General features: G+C 33.5%; 1 protein-coding gene across 1 annotated transcript; it reads right to left on the bottom strand.

Moving 5' to 3' along the window:
* Positions 1-8,382: 8,382 nt before the first annotated feature.
* LOC147812742 (zinc finger MYM-type protein 1-like) lies at positions 8,383-13,921 on the bottom strand. The gene is made up of 4 exons (XM_087158521.1): positions 13,504-13,921; positions 12,480-13,455; positions 11,728-12,418; positions 8,383-8,394 (listed from the first exon to the last, which is right to left on the bottom strand). The coding sequence occupies exons 1-4, from the start codon at positions 13,919-13,921 to the stop codon at positions 8,383-8,385; spliced, it is 2,097 nt and encodes a 698-aa protein (XP_087014647.1).
* Positions 13,922-15,881: the final 1,960 nt, after the last annotated feature.

The following is a 15,881-nucleotide window of genomic DNA, read 5'->3' as shown; positions in this document are numbered from 1 at the left end:
TACTTTGGCCCTTGCTTCAAGTAAACGGGAGGTCATATAGGCCTGTATGCATCAATCGGTCAGTCACGAATGTCATCTGTTGGCTAGGGTCAAGCCTGGGGTCACTTACTGGGCACCTCGTTAAGGGTGGAGGTTGCTTCAGGGGTGGCCTTCAGGCGTATAGCTATTGGCTAGCATCGGTGTTGAGTAACAGATTTCAATCTATTTCTCTCATCCCCTGAGTTGGACTCCGTGGTGGGTGGTGCCGCCGATAGTGGAAGTTTGCCTATTTTTTCCTATGGCTGAAAATGAACAGATGGTGTTCAGTTCCGTACACCGAAACAAAAGCGGAACAACCTTGTTACCCAGTTTTAATTTATCTAAATGTCCGAATTACGACCCAGCTAAAGCTAGATTCCTAATTTTAAACTCAACAGAAAAAAAGCTATCTACTGTATCCCCCTTTCTTGTCCAGAAGTCACTTGAATCATCAATAGGTAACCCAAAGAATGTTAAACAGCTACCTTCAGGCGATTTACTAGTTGAAACTACCTCGGAAAAACAAACTACTTCACTCCTGAAAACACATAAAATAGGCAACATACCCATAACTGTCACACCTCATAATACATAAAAAATATTTCAAAAGGCGTAATTTCCGATAAAGCTCTCCAGTCCCTCCCTATCGAAGAAATCTTAGAAGGCCTATCAGATCAAGGTGTTATAGACGCACGTCATATTACAATCAAAAAAGGTTCAGAAATAATAAATACACAACACTTAATATTAACATTCAATACTGCTCAATTACCTACTGATGTTAAAGCTGGCTATCGTAACTGTAAAATCCGTCCGTATATCCCAAATCCAATACGCTGCTTTAAATGTCAAAAATTCGGTCATTCAACTAGCAACTGCCGAGGAAATGAAACCTGTTCATGCTGCAGCCAACCCGATCACAATTTTAAAACATGTAGTCTCCCAGAAAAATGCGTCAACTGTACTGAATCACATTCTGCTAATTCCCGAAATTGCCCAAAATGGAAACAAGAAAAACAAATATTAAACATAAAAGTAACACAGAATCTAACTTATTTTGAAGCCAAAGCTAAACTGTTAGGTTCCCAACCAAAACCTAACCTTTCATATGCTGCAGTAGTAGCAAAAAAATCTTCAAAATCTATGGGAATCCAGTATGACTCAACAGAAATAGATCCACAAAGCACAAAACTAAAAATTCTGTCGCCTAGTAAGACATCAGTTAAGTCAAAATCAATATCATCTCAAGTAAATCAACAAAACTCAAACACTTCAAAACCTACAACCACACAATCTAAAACACCTTGCAACACTGAAACTAGTAAATATTTGAAACTAACACCTCAAATGGTAAATGTTCTACACAAAAAATTATCTCAGTCACCAGTCATAAGCAAACAGAAATACATTCCCAAAAGCAGGCAAAATAAATTTAAATTTCGTCCAAAAGCACAACAAAATACCCAGCAGCCATCCTCAGATGCTATGAGTACTGAAGAAGAAAACTCAGATGATCCTCTAGGACCACAAATGCAAATTGATGATGGATTAGAAACGCCAACCAACCTTCTTCCAAAAAGTTCAAAATTAAAAATTAAAAGATAATGGAAAGAAAAGTTTTAACTTGGAATTGCCGCGGATTTCATACAAGTTCGCCAGATATTAAGAACTTAATCGAGGTATATAATCCTGCTTGTATTGCTCTACAAGAAACATTTTTAAAACCTTCTCACACACCAAAAATACGCAGATATACACACTTGAGAAAGGACGACACATCACGGAATAGAGCATGTGGAGGAGTGTCCCTTCTGATATCTAACAGCTATCCATTTTCAACTGTAAATCTTCAAACAAATCTTCAAGCCGTCGCAGCTCAAGTCACAATAACATCTCTCATAACTTTCCGTTCTATTTACCTTCCTCCAAGTCAATTAATCCCGCAATCCGATATTGATGATTTAATTAACCAGCTGCCAGAACCTTTTGTCTTATTGGGAGATTTTAACGGACATAATATAATTTGGGGAAGTAAAGATACTAATTCACGCGGTGCACAAATAGAAAAATTAATTGACGACCACCAACTCTGTTTACTCAATAATAATGAATTAACGTACTTCCATTTTCCAACCAGAACATTCCACTCCATAGATTTAATACTTAGTTCTCCAAATATCTACAGTTCACTAAACCTAGGCGTTCACGATGATTTATGTCAGAGTGATCATTTTCCCTTAATTTTAAATATCTCAGGATCTATACGAAATATCCCAACTATACAACCTAAATATAAATTCATGCATGCTGACTGGAACCTATTTAAAAACTGTGTTACATTAACTGATGATTTAGTTTATGACAATTCTACTGAAGAAGCAACATTAAATATTTCAAACTCCATTTTAACAGCAGCTGACAAAAGTATACCTCGCACTTCTGGCCATCTTCCAAGGTATCCTAAGCCTTGGTGGAGCCCAGAATGTAGTTCCGCCCACAAGGCACAAAAAAGAGCGTGGAGAAAATTTCGTCGGCTTCCCACACTTGATAACCTGATTATATTTAAAAAATCGCGAGCTTTGGCACGAAAAATTAGAAGAAATAGTCAAAAAAAATCCTGGATCCAATATGTCTCCAATATTAACAGTAATACTACATCCCGAGAAATTTGGAAAAAAATTAAAACTATTAATGGTCACTATCCAAATCAATCAATCCCTCATCTGCTTGTGAATGGAAATAAAATAATAGATGTTAAAGACATAGCTAATGTTCTGGCAAAAAATTTTTAGCAACGTTTCAAATCCTAGTAACTATCCCTCCAAGTTCCAATTTCATAAAAACAAAGTTGAAAAAATACCTCTGAAACCCTCATTATACCCATCTGATGAATATAATTCACCAATAACATTTTCAGAATTAAAATTCGCTCTTAACCATGCTCGACTTACATCTTCAGGTCCTGACAATATCCACAATTCTATGCTAAAAAATCTTACTGATCCTCACTTAATAGTAATTTTAAAATTGTTTAATCGTATATGGTTAGAAAGAGAATTCCCATCTACATGGCGTAAATCTATAGTCATAGCAATCCCGAAACCTGGAAAAGATCTTAAAAACCCAACTAATTATCGACCAATAGCATTGACAAGTTGCCTTTGTAAACTGCTTGAAAAGATCATTAATAACAGACTTGTCCAAATTCTTGAAAGCCGTAAAATATACCATACAAATCAAAGCGGGTTTAGAAAATGTAGATCGACTATTGACAACATTTTAATGCTTGAAACAAAAATAAGATTAGCCTTTCTGAAAAAACAACACCTTGTAACTGTACTGTTTGACCTAGAAAAAGCATATGATAGAACTTGGAGACACGGCATTTTAATGGACCTGATTAAGCATAATATTACGGGAAACATGTTTTATTTTATCAAAAACTTTTTATCTGACAGAACCTTTCAAGTACGTATTAATTCTATTTTATCAGATGATTTTGACCAGATGGAAGGTGTACCTCAAGGAAGTGTTATTAGTGTGACGTTATTCCTCATTAAGATAAATGAACTTTTATCCATTCTACCAAATACTGTCGATGGGGAGCTGTTTGTGGACGACTTTCGCCTGACCTGCAGAGCTTCATGCATGCGCACAATAGAACGACAACTGCAACTTGCAATAAATAAAATTCTACAATGGGCTGAGCTAAATGGTTTTACTTTTTCACCCTCCAAAACATCATGTATTCATTTCTGCCGAAAACGCGGAATTCATCCTGAACCGGAGCTTTTCATAAATAACACTCTCATTCCTGTAGTTGAAGAAGCAAAATTTCTAGGTCTAACTCTGGATTCTAAATTGACATTTTCAGCTCACATTCAAAAACTACGAAAATCCTGTTTTGCAAAATTAAATATTCTAAAAGTACTGACAAATACATCATGGGGGGCAGATACTCAATTGATGCTTAAAATTTATCATGCTTTAATCAGATCTAAACTTGACTATGGGGCCACTGTTTATGGATCTGCTAGAAGGTCCGTTTTAAGATATCTAGACATTATTCATCATCAGGGACTAAGAAGTGCCACGGGTGCATTTCGTACATCACCTATTAATAGCCTATATACATTGCACAACGAACCTTCACTTGATTCAAGGCGAAATAAACTGTCTCTTAACTTTTACTTTCATATTAAATGCCATCCTTCACATCCATTATACTCTCATATTTTAACACCATCATGTACTACACATTTTAACAACAGACCTGCCTTAATTCCTACTTTTGGATTGAGGATGAAAAAACTCTTAACTAGTTTGAATTTAGAAGATTTTAATGTATTTGAAACTGCAGAACTGATTCCGTTTTGGAACAAAGCACGTGTCCAAATTGTTGACATTTTCGATGGCAGGTTAACAAAGGATAATACATCTCCAGCTATATTCCGACAGTTATTTTATGCTCAAATACAAAATTTTAACAACTTTAACGTGTTGTATACGGATGGTTCAAATTTTAATCACCATGTTGCTAGTGCAGTTGTGTGCAATACAGAGGTAATATCCGAGAAACTGCCTTCTATCTATTCTGTATTTTCCGCAGAATGTAATGCCATTCTAGTAGCTCTCGAGTTTATTTCAAAGCAACCGTTCAAAAAATGGGTAATTTTTTCTGATTCAAAGAATTGCATTGATGCATTAAGTAATTCGGTCAAAAAACCACACTCTATTATCCCGCATATATTAAACTTATACTTTGACTTGTGCAATAAAGATTATGATATAATATTCTGTTGGATTCCAGGACATGTGGGCATTACGGGAAATGAGGTAGCAGATTACATAGCCAAATCAACAAACAACCTCTCAAATAAATCTCTCTGTTTCTATGACATTCAAAATTTGATAACAGACTCTCTAACACAGCTCAGGCAACTAAACTGGGACACTGAATTTAACAATAAATTGCACGAAATTAAATCGGAAATCAAGCCATTTAAAACATTAAACTACAATAGAAAATCGCAAGTCATCATCAACAGACTGCGCATTGGACATACCCGTTTAACACACAAATATTTAATTTTAAACGAAGCACCACCAGAATGCAGTTTTTGCCGAGAGCATCTAACCGTGAAGCACTTTCTGACCCAATGTTTGAAATTTAAAATCAAAAGATGACAGTATTTTAACTGTGACTTCCCGACTTTAGCAATTTTACTTGGAGACTCACCTCATCCCAACTTAATATCTTACCTCAAAGACATCGGATTTTATAATTTGATGTAGCTCAAATTTTTAATAAATTGACCAGTTTTTACCGAGTTATATTGATTTTAGAAAAAGTATTCTAGTTTTAATTTAGTTTTGATTTTAACCAAGTTATATAAATTTTAAACAAGTAATAAAATTTTTATTAATTTATTTGAACTTTTAACCTAGTTTTAGGCGCGGTATAGCCAAATCATGGCTCTTGCGCCAAAAATTCACATCACTCACTCACTCACTCTTGTCTATATGTAAGATAAATATAAAAGTTCTGCGGATATAATCAAATATGAAGCAAAGATAGGAGGAAACTAGTTTTCTCTCTAAATAAGGAAATAACTAGAACATATCATTTAGTATACAATTAATTGAGAAAATAGATACTTAGATTTAGATTAGTGACTGCGTGAATAGGGTTTTGGAATACTTCTCGATTCTTGTCTATATGCAAGACAAATATAAAAGTTCTGAGGAAATAATTAAATATGAAGCAAAGATTTTAGGAAACTAGTTTTCTTTCTAAATAAAGAAATAACTACAACATATCAAAGAAGTATACAATTAATTGAGAAAATAGATGCTTAGATTTAGATTAGTGACTGCGTGAATAGGGTGTTGGAATATTTCTCGATTCTTGTCTATATGCAAGACAAATATAAAAGTTCTGCGGAAATAATTAAATATGATGCAAAGATTGGAGGAAACTAGTTTTCTCTCTAAATAAAGAAATAACTACAACATATCAAAGAAGCATACAATTAATTGAGAAAATAGATGCTTAGATTTAGATTAGTGACTGCGTGAATAGGGTGTTGGAATATTTCTCGATTCTTGTCTATATGCAAGATAAATATAAAAGTTCTGCGGATATAATCAAATATGAAGCAAAGATAGGAGGAAACTAGTTTTCTCTCTAAATAAGGAAATAACTAGAACATATCATTAAGTATACAATTAATTGAGAAAATAGATACTTAGATTTAGATTAGTGACTGCGTGAATAGGGTTTTGGAATACTTCTCGATTCTTGTCTATATGCAAGACAAATATAAAAGTTCTGCGGAAATAATTAAATATGAAGTAAAGATTGGAGGAAACTATTTTTCTCTCTAAATAAAGAAATAACTACAACATATCAAAGAAGTATACAATTAATAGAGAAGATAGATGCTTAGATTTTGATTAGTGACTGCATGAAAAGGGTGTTGGAATATTTCTCAATTCTTGTCTATAGGTAAGAAAGATTAAAAAGTTCGGCCGAAATAATTAAATATAAAGCAAAGATTGGAGGAAACTAGTTCTCTCTCTAAGTAAAGTAATAACTACAACATACCAAAGAAGTGTACAATTAATTTAGAAAATAGATGCTTAGATTTAGATTAGTGACTGCGAGAATAGGGTGTTGGAATATTTCTCGATTCTTGTCTATATGCAAGACAAATATAAAAGTTCTGCGGAAATAATTAAATATAAAGCAAAGATTGGAGGAAACTAGTTTTCTCTCTGAATAAAGAAATAACTACAACATATCAAAGAAGCATACAATTAATTGAGAAAATAGATGCTTAGATTTAGATTAGTGACTGCGTAAATAGGGTGTTGAAATATTTCTCGATTCTTGTCTATATGCAAGACAAATATAAAAGTTCTGCGGAAATAATTAAATATGAAGCAAAGATTGGAGGAAACTAGTTTTCTCTCTAAATAAAGAAATAACTGCAACATATCAATGAAGTTTACAATTAATTGAGAAAATAGATACTTAGATTTAGAATAGTGACTGCGTGACTAGGGTGTTGGAGTATTTCTCGATTCTTGTCTATATGTAAGATAAATATAAAAGTTCTGCGGAAATAATTAAGTATGAAGCAAAGATTGGAGTAAACTAGTTTTCTCTCTAAATAAAGAAATAACTACCATATTAAAACCATATATCAAAACCATATATCAATGAAGCATACAATTAATTGAGAAAATAGATGCTTAGATTTAGATTAATGACTGCGTGAATAGGGTGTTGGAATATTTCTCGATTCTTGTCTATATGCAAGACAAATATAAAAGTTCTGCGGAAATAATTAGATATGAAGCAAAGATTGGAGGAAACTAGTTTTCTCTCTAAATAAAGAAATAACTACAACATATCAAAGAAGTATACAATTAGTTGAGAAAATAGATGCTTAGATTTAGATTAGTGACTGCGAGAATAGGGTGATGGAATATTTCTCGATTCTTGTCTATATGCAAGATAAATATAAAAGTTGTGCGGAAATAATTAAATATGAAGCAAAGATTGGAGGAAACTAGTTTTCTCTCTAAATAAGGAAAGAACAACAACATATCAAAGAAGCATACAATTAATTGAGAAAATACGTGCTTAGATTTAGATTAGTGACTGCGTGAATAGGGTGTTGAATATTTCTCGATTCTTGTCTATATGCAAGAAAAATATAAAAGTTCTGAGGAAATGATTAAATATTTAGCAAAGATTGGAAGAAACTAGTTTTCTCTCTAAATAAAGAAATAACTACAACATATCAAAGAAGCATACAATTAATTGAGAAAATAGATGCTTAGATTTAGATTAATAACTGCGTGAATAGGGTGATGGAATATTTCTCGATTCTTGTCTATATGTAAGATAAATATAAAAGTTCTGCGGAAATAATTAAATATGAAGCAAAGATTGGAGGAAACTAGTTTTCTCTCTAAATAAGGAAAGAACAACAACATATCAAAGAAGCATACAATTAATTGAGAAAATAGGTGCTTAGATTTAGATTAGTGACTGCATGAAAAGGGTGTTGGAATATTTCTCGATTCTTGTCTATAGGTAAGAATGATTAAAAAGTTCTGCGGAAATAATTAAATATGAAGCAAAGATTGGAGGAAACTAGTTTTCTCTCTAAAAAAAGAAATAACTACAACATGTTAATGAAGTATACAATTAATTGAGAAAATAGATACTTAGATTTAGATTAGTGACTGCGTGAATTGGGTGTTGGAATTTTTCTCGATTTTTGTCTATATGCAAGACAAATATAAAAGTTCTGCGGAAATAATCAAATATGAAGCAAAGATTGGAGGAAACTAGTTTTCTCTCTAAATAAGGAAAGAACAACAACATATCAAAGAAGCATACAATTAATTGAGAAAATAGGTGCTTAGATTTAGATTAGTGACTGCGTGAATAGGGTGTTGAATATTTCTCGATTCTTGTCTATATGCAAGAAAAATATAAAAGTTCTGAAGAAATGATTAAATATGAAGCAAAGATTGGAAGAAACTAGTTTTCTCTCTAAATAAAGAAATAACTACAACATATCAAAGAAGCATACAATTAATTGAGAAAATAGATGCTTAGATTTAGATTAGTGACTGCGAGAATAGGGTGTTGGAATATTTCTCGATTCTTGTCTATATGCAAGATAAATATAAAGTTCTGCGGATATAATCAAATATGAAGCAAAGATTGGAGGAAACTAGTTTTCTCTCTAAATAAGGAAATAACTACAACATATTAATGAAGTATACAATTAATTGCGAAAATAGATACTTAGATTTAGATTAATGACTGCGTGAATAGGGTGTTGGAATATTTCCCGATTCTTGTCTATAGGTAAGAATGATTAAAAAGTTCGGCGGAAATAATTAAATATAAAGCAAAGATTGGAGGAAACTAGTTTTTTCTATAAATAAAAAAATAACTACAACATAACAATGATATATACAATTAATTGAGAAGATAGATGCTTAGATTTTGATTAGTGACTGCATGAAAAGGGTGCTGGAATATTTCTCGATTCTTGTCTATAGGTAAGAATGATTAAAAAGTTCTGCGAAAATAATTAAATATGAAGCAAAGATTGAAGGAAACTAGTTTTCGCTCTAAATAAAGAAATAACTACAACATATCAAAGAAGCATACAATTAATTGAGAAAATAGATGCTTAGATTTAGAATAATGACTGCGTGAATAGGGTGCTGGAATATTTCTCGATTCTTGTCTATATGTAAGATAAATATAAAAGTTCTGCGGAAATAATTAAATATGAAGCAAAGATTGGAGGAAACTAGTTTTCTCTCTAAATAAAGAAATAACTACAACATATCAATGAAATATACAATTATTAGATTTAGTTTAGTGACTGCGTGAATAGGGTGTTGGAATATTTCTCGATTATTGTCTATATGTAAGATAAATATAAAAGTTCTGCGGAAATAATTAAATATGAAGCAAAGATTGGAGGAAACTAGTTTTCTCTCTAAGTAAAGAAATAACTAGAACATATCAATGAAGTATACAATTAATTGAGAAAATAGATACATAGATTTAGATTAGTGACTGCGGGAATAGGGTGTTGGAATATTTCTCGACTCTTGTCTACATGTAAGATAAATATAAAAGTTCAGCGGAAATAATTAAATATGAAGCAAAGATTGGAAGAAACTAGTTTTCTCTCTAAATAAAGAAATAACTACAACATATCAATGAAATATACAATTATTAGATTTAGTTTAGTGACTGCGTGAATAGGGTGTTGGAATATTTCTCTATTCTTGTCTATATGCAAGACAACTATAAAAGTTCTGGGGAAATAATTAAATAAGAAGCAAAGATTGGAGGAAACTAGTTTTCTCTCTAAATAAAGAAATAACTTCAACATATCAATGAAGTAAACAATTAATTCAGAAGATAGATGCTTAGATTTAGATTAGTGTTTGCGTGAATAGGGTGCTGGAATATTTCTCGATTCTTGTCTATATGCAAGACAAATATAAAAGTTCTGAGGAAATGATTAAATATGAAGCAAAGATTGGAAGAAACTAGTTTTCTCTCTAAATAAAGAAATAACTACAACATATCAATGAAATATATAATTATTAGATTTAGTTTAGTGACTGCGTGAATAGGGTGTTGGAATATTTCTCGATTCTTGTCTATATGTAAGATAAATATGAAAGTTCTGCGGAAATAATTAAATATGAAGCAAAGATTGGAGGAAACTAGATTTCTCTCTAAATAAAGAAATAACTACAACATATCAAAGAAGCTTACAATTAATTGAGAAAATAGATGCTTAGATTTAGATTAGTGACTGCGGGAATAGGTTGTTGGAATAATTCTCGATTCTTGTCTAAATGCAAGACAAGTATAAAAGTTCTGCGGTAATAATTAAATATGAAGCGAAGATTGGAGGAAACTAGTTTTCTCTCCAAATAAAGAAATAACTTAAACATATCAAAGAAGTATACAATTAATTGAGAAAGAGATACTTAGATTTAGCTTAGTGACTGCGTGAATAGGGAGTTGGAATATTTCTCGATTCTTGTCTATATGTAAGAATGATAAAAAGTTCTGCGGAAATAATTAAATATGAAGCAAAGATTGGAGGAAACTAGTTTTCTCTCTAAATAAAGAAATAACTACAACATATCAATGAAGTAAACAATTAATTGAGAAGATAGATGCTTAGATTTAGATTAGTGTTTGCGTGAATAGGGTGCTGGAATATTTCTCGATTCTTGTTTATATGCAAGACAAATATAAAAGTTCTGAGGAAATGATTAAATATGAAGCAAAGATTGGAAGAAACGAGTTTTCTCTCTAAATAAAGAAATAACTACAACATATCAATGAAATATACAATTATTAGATTTAGTTTAGTGACTGCGTGAATAGGGTGTTGGAATATTTCTCGATTCTTGTCTATATGCAAGACAACTATAAAAGTTCTGGGGAAATAATTAAATATGAAGCAAAGATGGGAGGAAACTAGTTTTCTCTCTAAATAAAGAAATAACTACAACATATCAATGAAGTATACAATTAATTGAGAAAGAGATACTTAGATTTAGCTTAGTGACTGCGTGAATAGGGTGTTGGAATATTTCTCGATTCTTGTCTATATGCAAGACAAATATAAAAGTTCTGAGGAAAGGATTAAATATGAAGCAAAGATTGGAAGAAACTAGTTTTCTCTCTAAATAAAGAAATAACTACAACATATCAATGCAGTGGCGTACCTGGAACTTTTGCCGCCCGGGGCGATCTCCAGTTTGCCGCCCTTTCTATTATAAGTCAATCAAATAGTGGTTTTTATAAATTAATACACATAAATAAATTATTAAGTTATTTTATCAATATTAATTAATACACAGAGTAAATTTTTTTAGACATTTTTGTATGCACTCGTAAATATATTTATATAATATCTACTCTTCTAGCTTTCATACTAGAAAAATCGTATATAATGCTCTCAAAATTTATATTATTTGTAATTTCTTGTTCTATTGACACTATTGCAAGATTTTGTAGTCTTAATTGACTCATTGTAGAACGAAGATAATTTTTATCAACTTCAATTTTGAGAAGCTTCTTTCGCAACTAGCGACACTGATTGAAATTGTTAAAAAAATTCTTAACAAAATTACAATGTTGGGAACAGAATTTTCCAACCTATACTTCTGAATAAATTTTAGCAGATCAAGAGGGCCCTTCTCCCCGTTTTTCCAATGTTTTGCCTCTTCTTTTAGTGTAGGTACAGCCATAAAAACCTGGATCCTTTTTCTTTCAATATGGAACTGTTCTTTATCAATGTCAATCAAGTCATTTATTTGACATTCAAATTCTTCATTTAGTAGGTTACACGGTATCATACACGAATACTTTCTTACAAGGCCATGCAACTGCTCGAAGCGTTCTTTTATTTCCTTTATAATTCTGTCCATAGACGAAAACATTTCTCTTCGTACATCTTCTTCTAAGGATAGCCTCACGTCTCGCGAATTTTCCCCACTCATATTTTTTCTCCTTCTAACTCGACGCTCAGTCGATGTCTCCAACTCTTCACAAATTATTTTGGCTGCTATAACAGCGTTTTGTACTAGCGTATCTCTTTGTTCCATGAAATGTGTTTGCAAAGAATTTAGTTTTATATGGCATTGGTGGACATTTAACCCTTTTATTTGCAGGTATTTTTGAGCGTCATTAATTTCCAAAAGGACGGGTTCCCATAAATGAAGGTAACATAGAAAAGAAAAAGATTGCATAGAATTGAGTAATACTCCAGCATCTGATCTCGTTTTACTATTTTCTTCTTCAGATGTCAATTTTTCCAAAGCGCTTAAAATGTAAAAAAAAATGTTTTTTTACTATAGTTACCGCGGCAGCTCTAGTGCTCCACCGAGTTTCTACAATGCGTTTAACACCTTGACCAGTGACAGAAAGTAAAACATTCCATCTATGAGTGGAAGAAGAAAAGAACGAAAACAAATGTTCGATAGATCCAAAAAATGTGATGGAATTGATAGCTGTAGAAGCTGCGTGTAAACATGCCAGGTTTAAAGAATGATTTGTACATGCTACAAATTCTGCGTTTGGATTTATTTCCTTAATACGAGTTTGAACACCGCTGTGCTTTCCTGCCATGACGGCAGCATTATCGTAAGCCTGTCCTCTGCAATTTTTTATATCTAAACCGTCATTTTCTAATTTCGTTAAAATCATATCTGTGATTTCACCAGCAGTTTTTCCTTTAGTTTCTACAAAGTTAATAAACGATTCTACAACTTTAACTTCGCTACCATCAATAACTACATATCTAATAATTTGACTGGTTTGATCTTTGTGTGAAATGTCAGGAGTGCCGTCAAATATAATGCAAAAGTATTTATCCTGCTTTATTTGATCCATAATTGTTTTTCTGACTGCGCCTCCCAATAGCTCTATGAATTCGTTCTGGATCTTCGGCGACAAATAAGAGATACTACATTTATTACCCATCTTAATTTTTACTACGTGTTCTCGTAATACTGGGTCGTACTTAGCCAATAAGTCAACAAGCTCAAGAAAATTTCCTCTATTTTCCATTGAATCGATGTTTTCCTGATGAACACCTTCACGATGTCCTCGAAACGCCACATTTTGTTTTGCTAAGAATCTAATTATATCAAGTATTCTTGTTAGAATTTCCTTCCATTTTTTTATTTCTTTATCAATATTCTGTTCTTGTAGTTTGTTAATAGTTGCGCCACGTCCAAGTCTTATTTCTAATTCCTTCCATTTGGAATATGATCGAATGTGCAGTGGACTCACCTCATGTTGACTAATTTTGGGATTAAGTTTCCACCATTTGTTAAAACCATTTTCCGTATTAAAACCTGCTTAACAAAGATTATCAAACAGTTTGCAGCAGAAACAATAAATACTTTTCTTCGATGGTGAATATACCATCCACGATCTTAAGAGCTTTTCGCCATTAGGCAAAATTTGAAAAAACCAGTCCTGACTCAGTTTTCTTGTTTCACCTTTGGCTTTGATTGTATTATTAGGACGTTTTACTCCTTCGCTGAAGTCGGCGTCCAAATTTTGAATTGCAAAGGGACCTTGACGTACCAGAAATACTCTTGTATTGTCACTTTTGTTAGGCCATAATCCAATATCTTTCATAGAAATAGACGGAATAATTTGTGCAGCAGATTCTTCATCAGAACTTGATGAACTTTCTACTTCTTCGCCAGCGTGTGAAGCAGGTCTTTCCTCTTGAACAACCCCCCCAGGGGCACACTCTTGTGTGACGGGCACGGCGCACCCGGGGCCCCGAGCTGGACCTGAGCATTTTTCCATTTCTCTCTTGCGACGGTCCTGTTTTGAGTTTCCGACATTTTATCAAAAATTTATATTGACCTAGTGAGCGAATTTTATTTCATTTCATCCAGAAGCACTGTTTATCATTTACAGATGGTAGATCTTTAGATTTTTGTTTGTTTTATACTATTTTTGTCGGGTTTCCTGATTTATGATGTTTCACCTATTAATTTTAAATAACCAATTTTCCTTTAAAGTAAACAGACTAAGAACGTTAGCTTTTGCTGACCAGCACGTTTGCCGTGTGCTGCGTCTCGTAAGGTGGAAAAGGGGAACCTGGAGCAACCTGTCTGCTCTCTCATACGAGTGTGGCGCCCAAGGGGGCATTTTCATCTTGGAGTTAGTAGACTGCGTGCTCTTTGGCCCATGCTTCACTGTAGACGAGTGGAAGGAGGATAGGTCCCCCTCTCTTTCAACCGGCTGGTGGGGCATGCTTAACAGCACCCTGCTTGGGACTACGTGCTGCGCCATTGGAATGCCCCTGAGCTATAATAGTTTTGGCGGATCCACATTCCTCTGGTGTAGTGCTATAACTGGTGCTACCCTGAACAGAGTGCCGAGGCTGAAATATTCAGAGCCGATATCTCTGTTCCCCTCGTTGGGCTCGATGGTGGGCATGGGAGTGTCCAGCGGAACAACCTCTTGCATTATGGAGAAAGCAACTTTTTCACACAATCAAAGTAAACCCACACCTAGTTTTAACCTCTCAAATTGTACAAATTACGACCCAACACAAGCAAGATTTATAATACTTAGTTCTACCGAAAAGAAGCTTTCTACCTTGTCTCCATTCCTCGTACAAAAATCACTAGAATCACTCATGGGAAACCCTAAAAATGTCCGACAGCTGCCCTCAGGGGATTTATTAGTGGAAACTTCAGTCTGTTAAACAAACAACTGCACTACTAAAATCTCATAAACTTGGCAATGTTACTATAACAGCATCTCCACACAATACTCTAAATATATCAAAAGGTGTCATATCCGATAAAGCTCTTCAATATCTCCCTATATCTGAAATCATTGAAGGACTCTCTACTCAAGGCGTTATTGATGCCCGACACATAACTATTAAAAAAGGTTCAGAAATTATTGAAACTCAACACATAATTTTAACTTTCAGCACAGCCACATTACCCACTGACGTAAAAGCTGGATATAGAAATTGCAAAGTCCGACCTTACATTCCCAATCCATTACGTTGTTTTAAATGCCAAAAGTTTGGCCATTCTACCAACAATTGCAGAGGGAAGGAAACATGTTCCCGCTGCGGCCAAACGGGGCATATATTCAAGTCTTGTACATCACCTGAACTATGTATTAACTGCCATGAATCTCACTCTGCTAATTCACGATTATGCCAAAAATGGAAGCAGGAAAAGCAAATCTTAAACATTAAAGTAACACAAAATCTCTCCTATACAGAAGCTAAGACAAAATTTCTAAATTCACAGCCGCGCCCAAACATTTCATATGCAGCTGCCGTATCTAACTCTAAAATAACGAAATCCATTGGCATACAATACAATGAAGACGAAACAGACCCACAGAATACGAAATTTAAAACCTTACTTCCCAAAAAATTTGTCAGTACATCCACAACAAAATACTCTAAAGCAACTCAACCGACACCCAGCCATTCAAAATCATTACCTTCTCAGCCCTCTCCACAACCCTCTCAACAGACTCCTTCGCAAAAGAATCCTAGTAGCAATCAATATATAAAAATTACACCTCAACTAGCAAGTGTCTTGCATAAAAAACTATCTCAATCACCAATGATTAGCAAAGCTAAGTTTGTTTCTAAAGGCAGACAAAAACCGTAAAAAACTTATAAATAACAAAAAAGATTCTCAATCTGACGAAATGTACACTGATGAAGATGGCACCGACTCGGAAATGCAAATTGAAAAGGGTATGGAAACGCCTGTTAACCTAA

This window comes from Parasteatoda tepidariorum, chromosome 3, assembly GCF_982258835.1.
Source record: "Parasteatoda tepidariorum strain Cologne lab strain chromosome 3, Ptep-v5.0, whole genome shotgun sequence".
In the NCBI taxonomy this organism is placed as follows: domain Eukaryota; kingdom Metazoa; phylum Arthropoda; class Arachnida; order Araneae; family Theridiidae; genus Parasteatoda; species Parasteatoda tepidariorum.
The sequence above is the reverse complement of the archived record's forward strand: the minus strand, read 5'-3'. Positions and strand labels throughout refer to the sequence as shown.

Excerpts from the sequence above, each read along its gene's own strand:
- LOC147812742 (XM_087158521.1), bottom strand. The coding sequence starts at position 13,921 with ATGGAAAAATGCTCAGGTCCAGCTCGGGGCCCCGGGTGCGCCGTGCCC. Across the intron at positions 13,456-13,503 it reads ATATTCACCATCGAAGAAAA|GTTTTAATACGGAAAATGGT; the intron begins GTATTTATTGTT and ends TTTGTTAAGCAG. Across the intron at positions 12,419-12,479 it reads AAACGCATTGTAGAAACTCG|CGCTTTGGAAAAATTGACAT; the intron begins GTGGAGCACTAG and ends TTACATTTTAAG.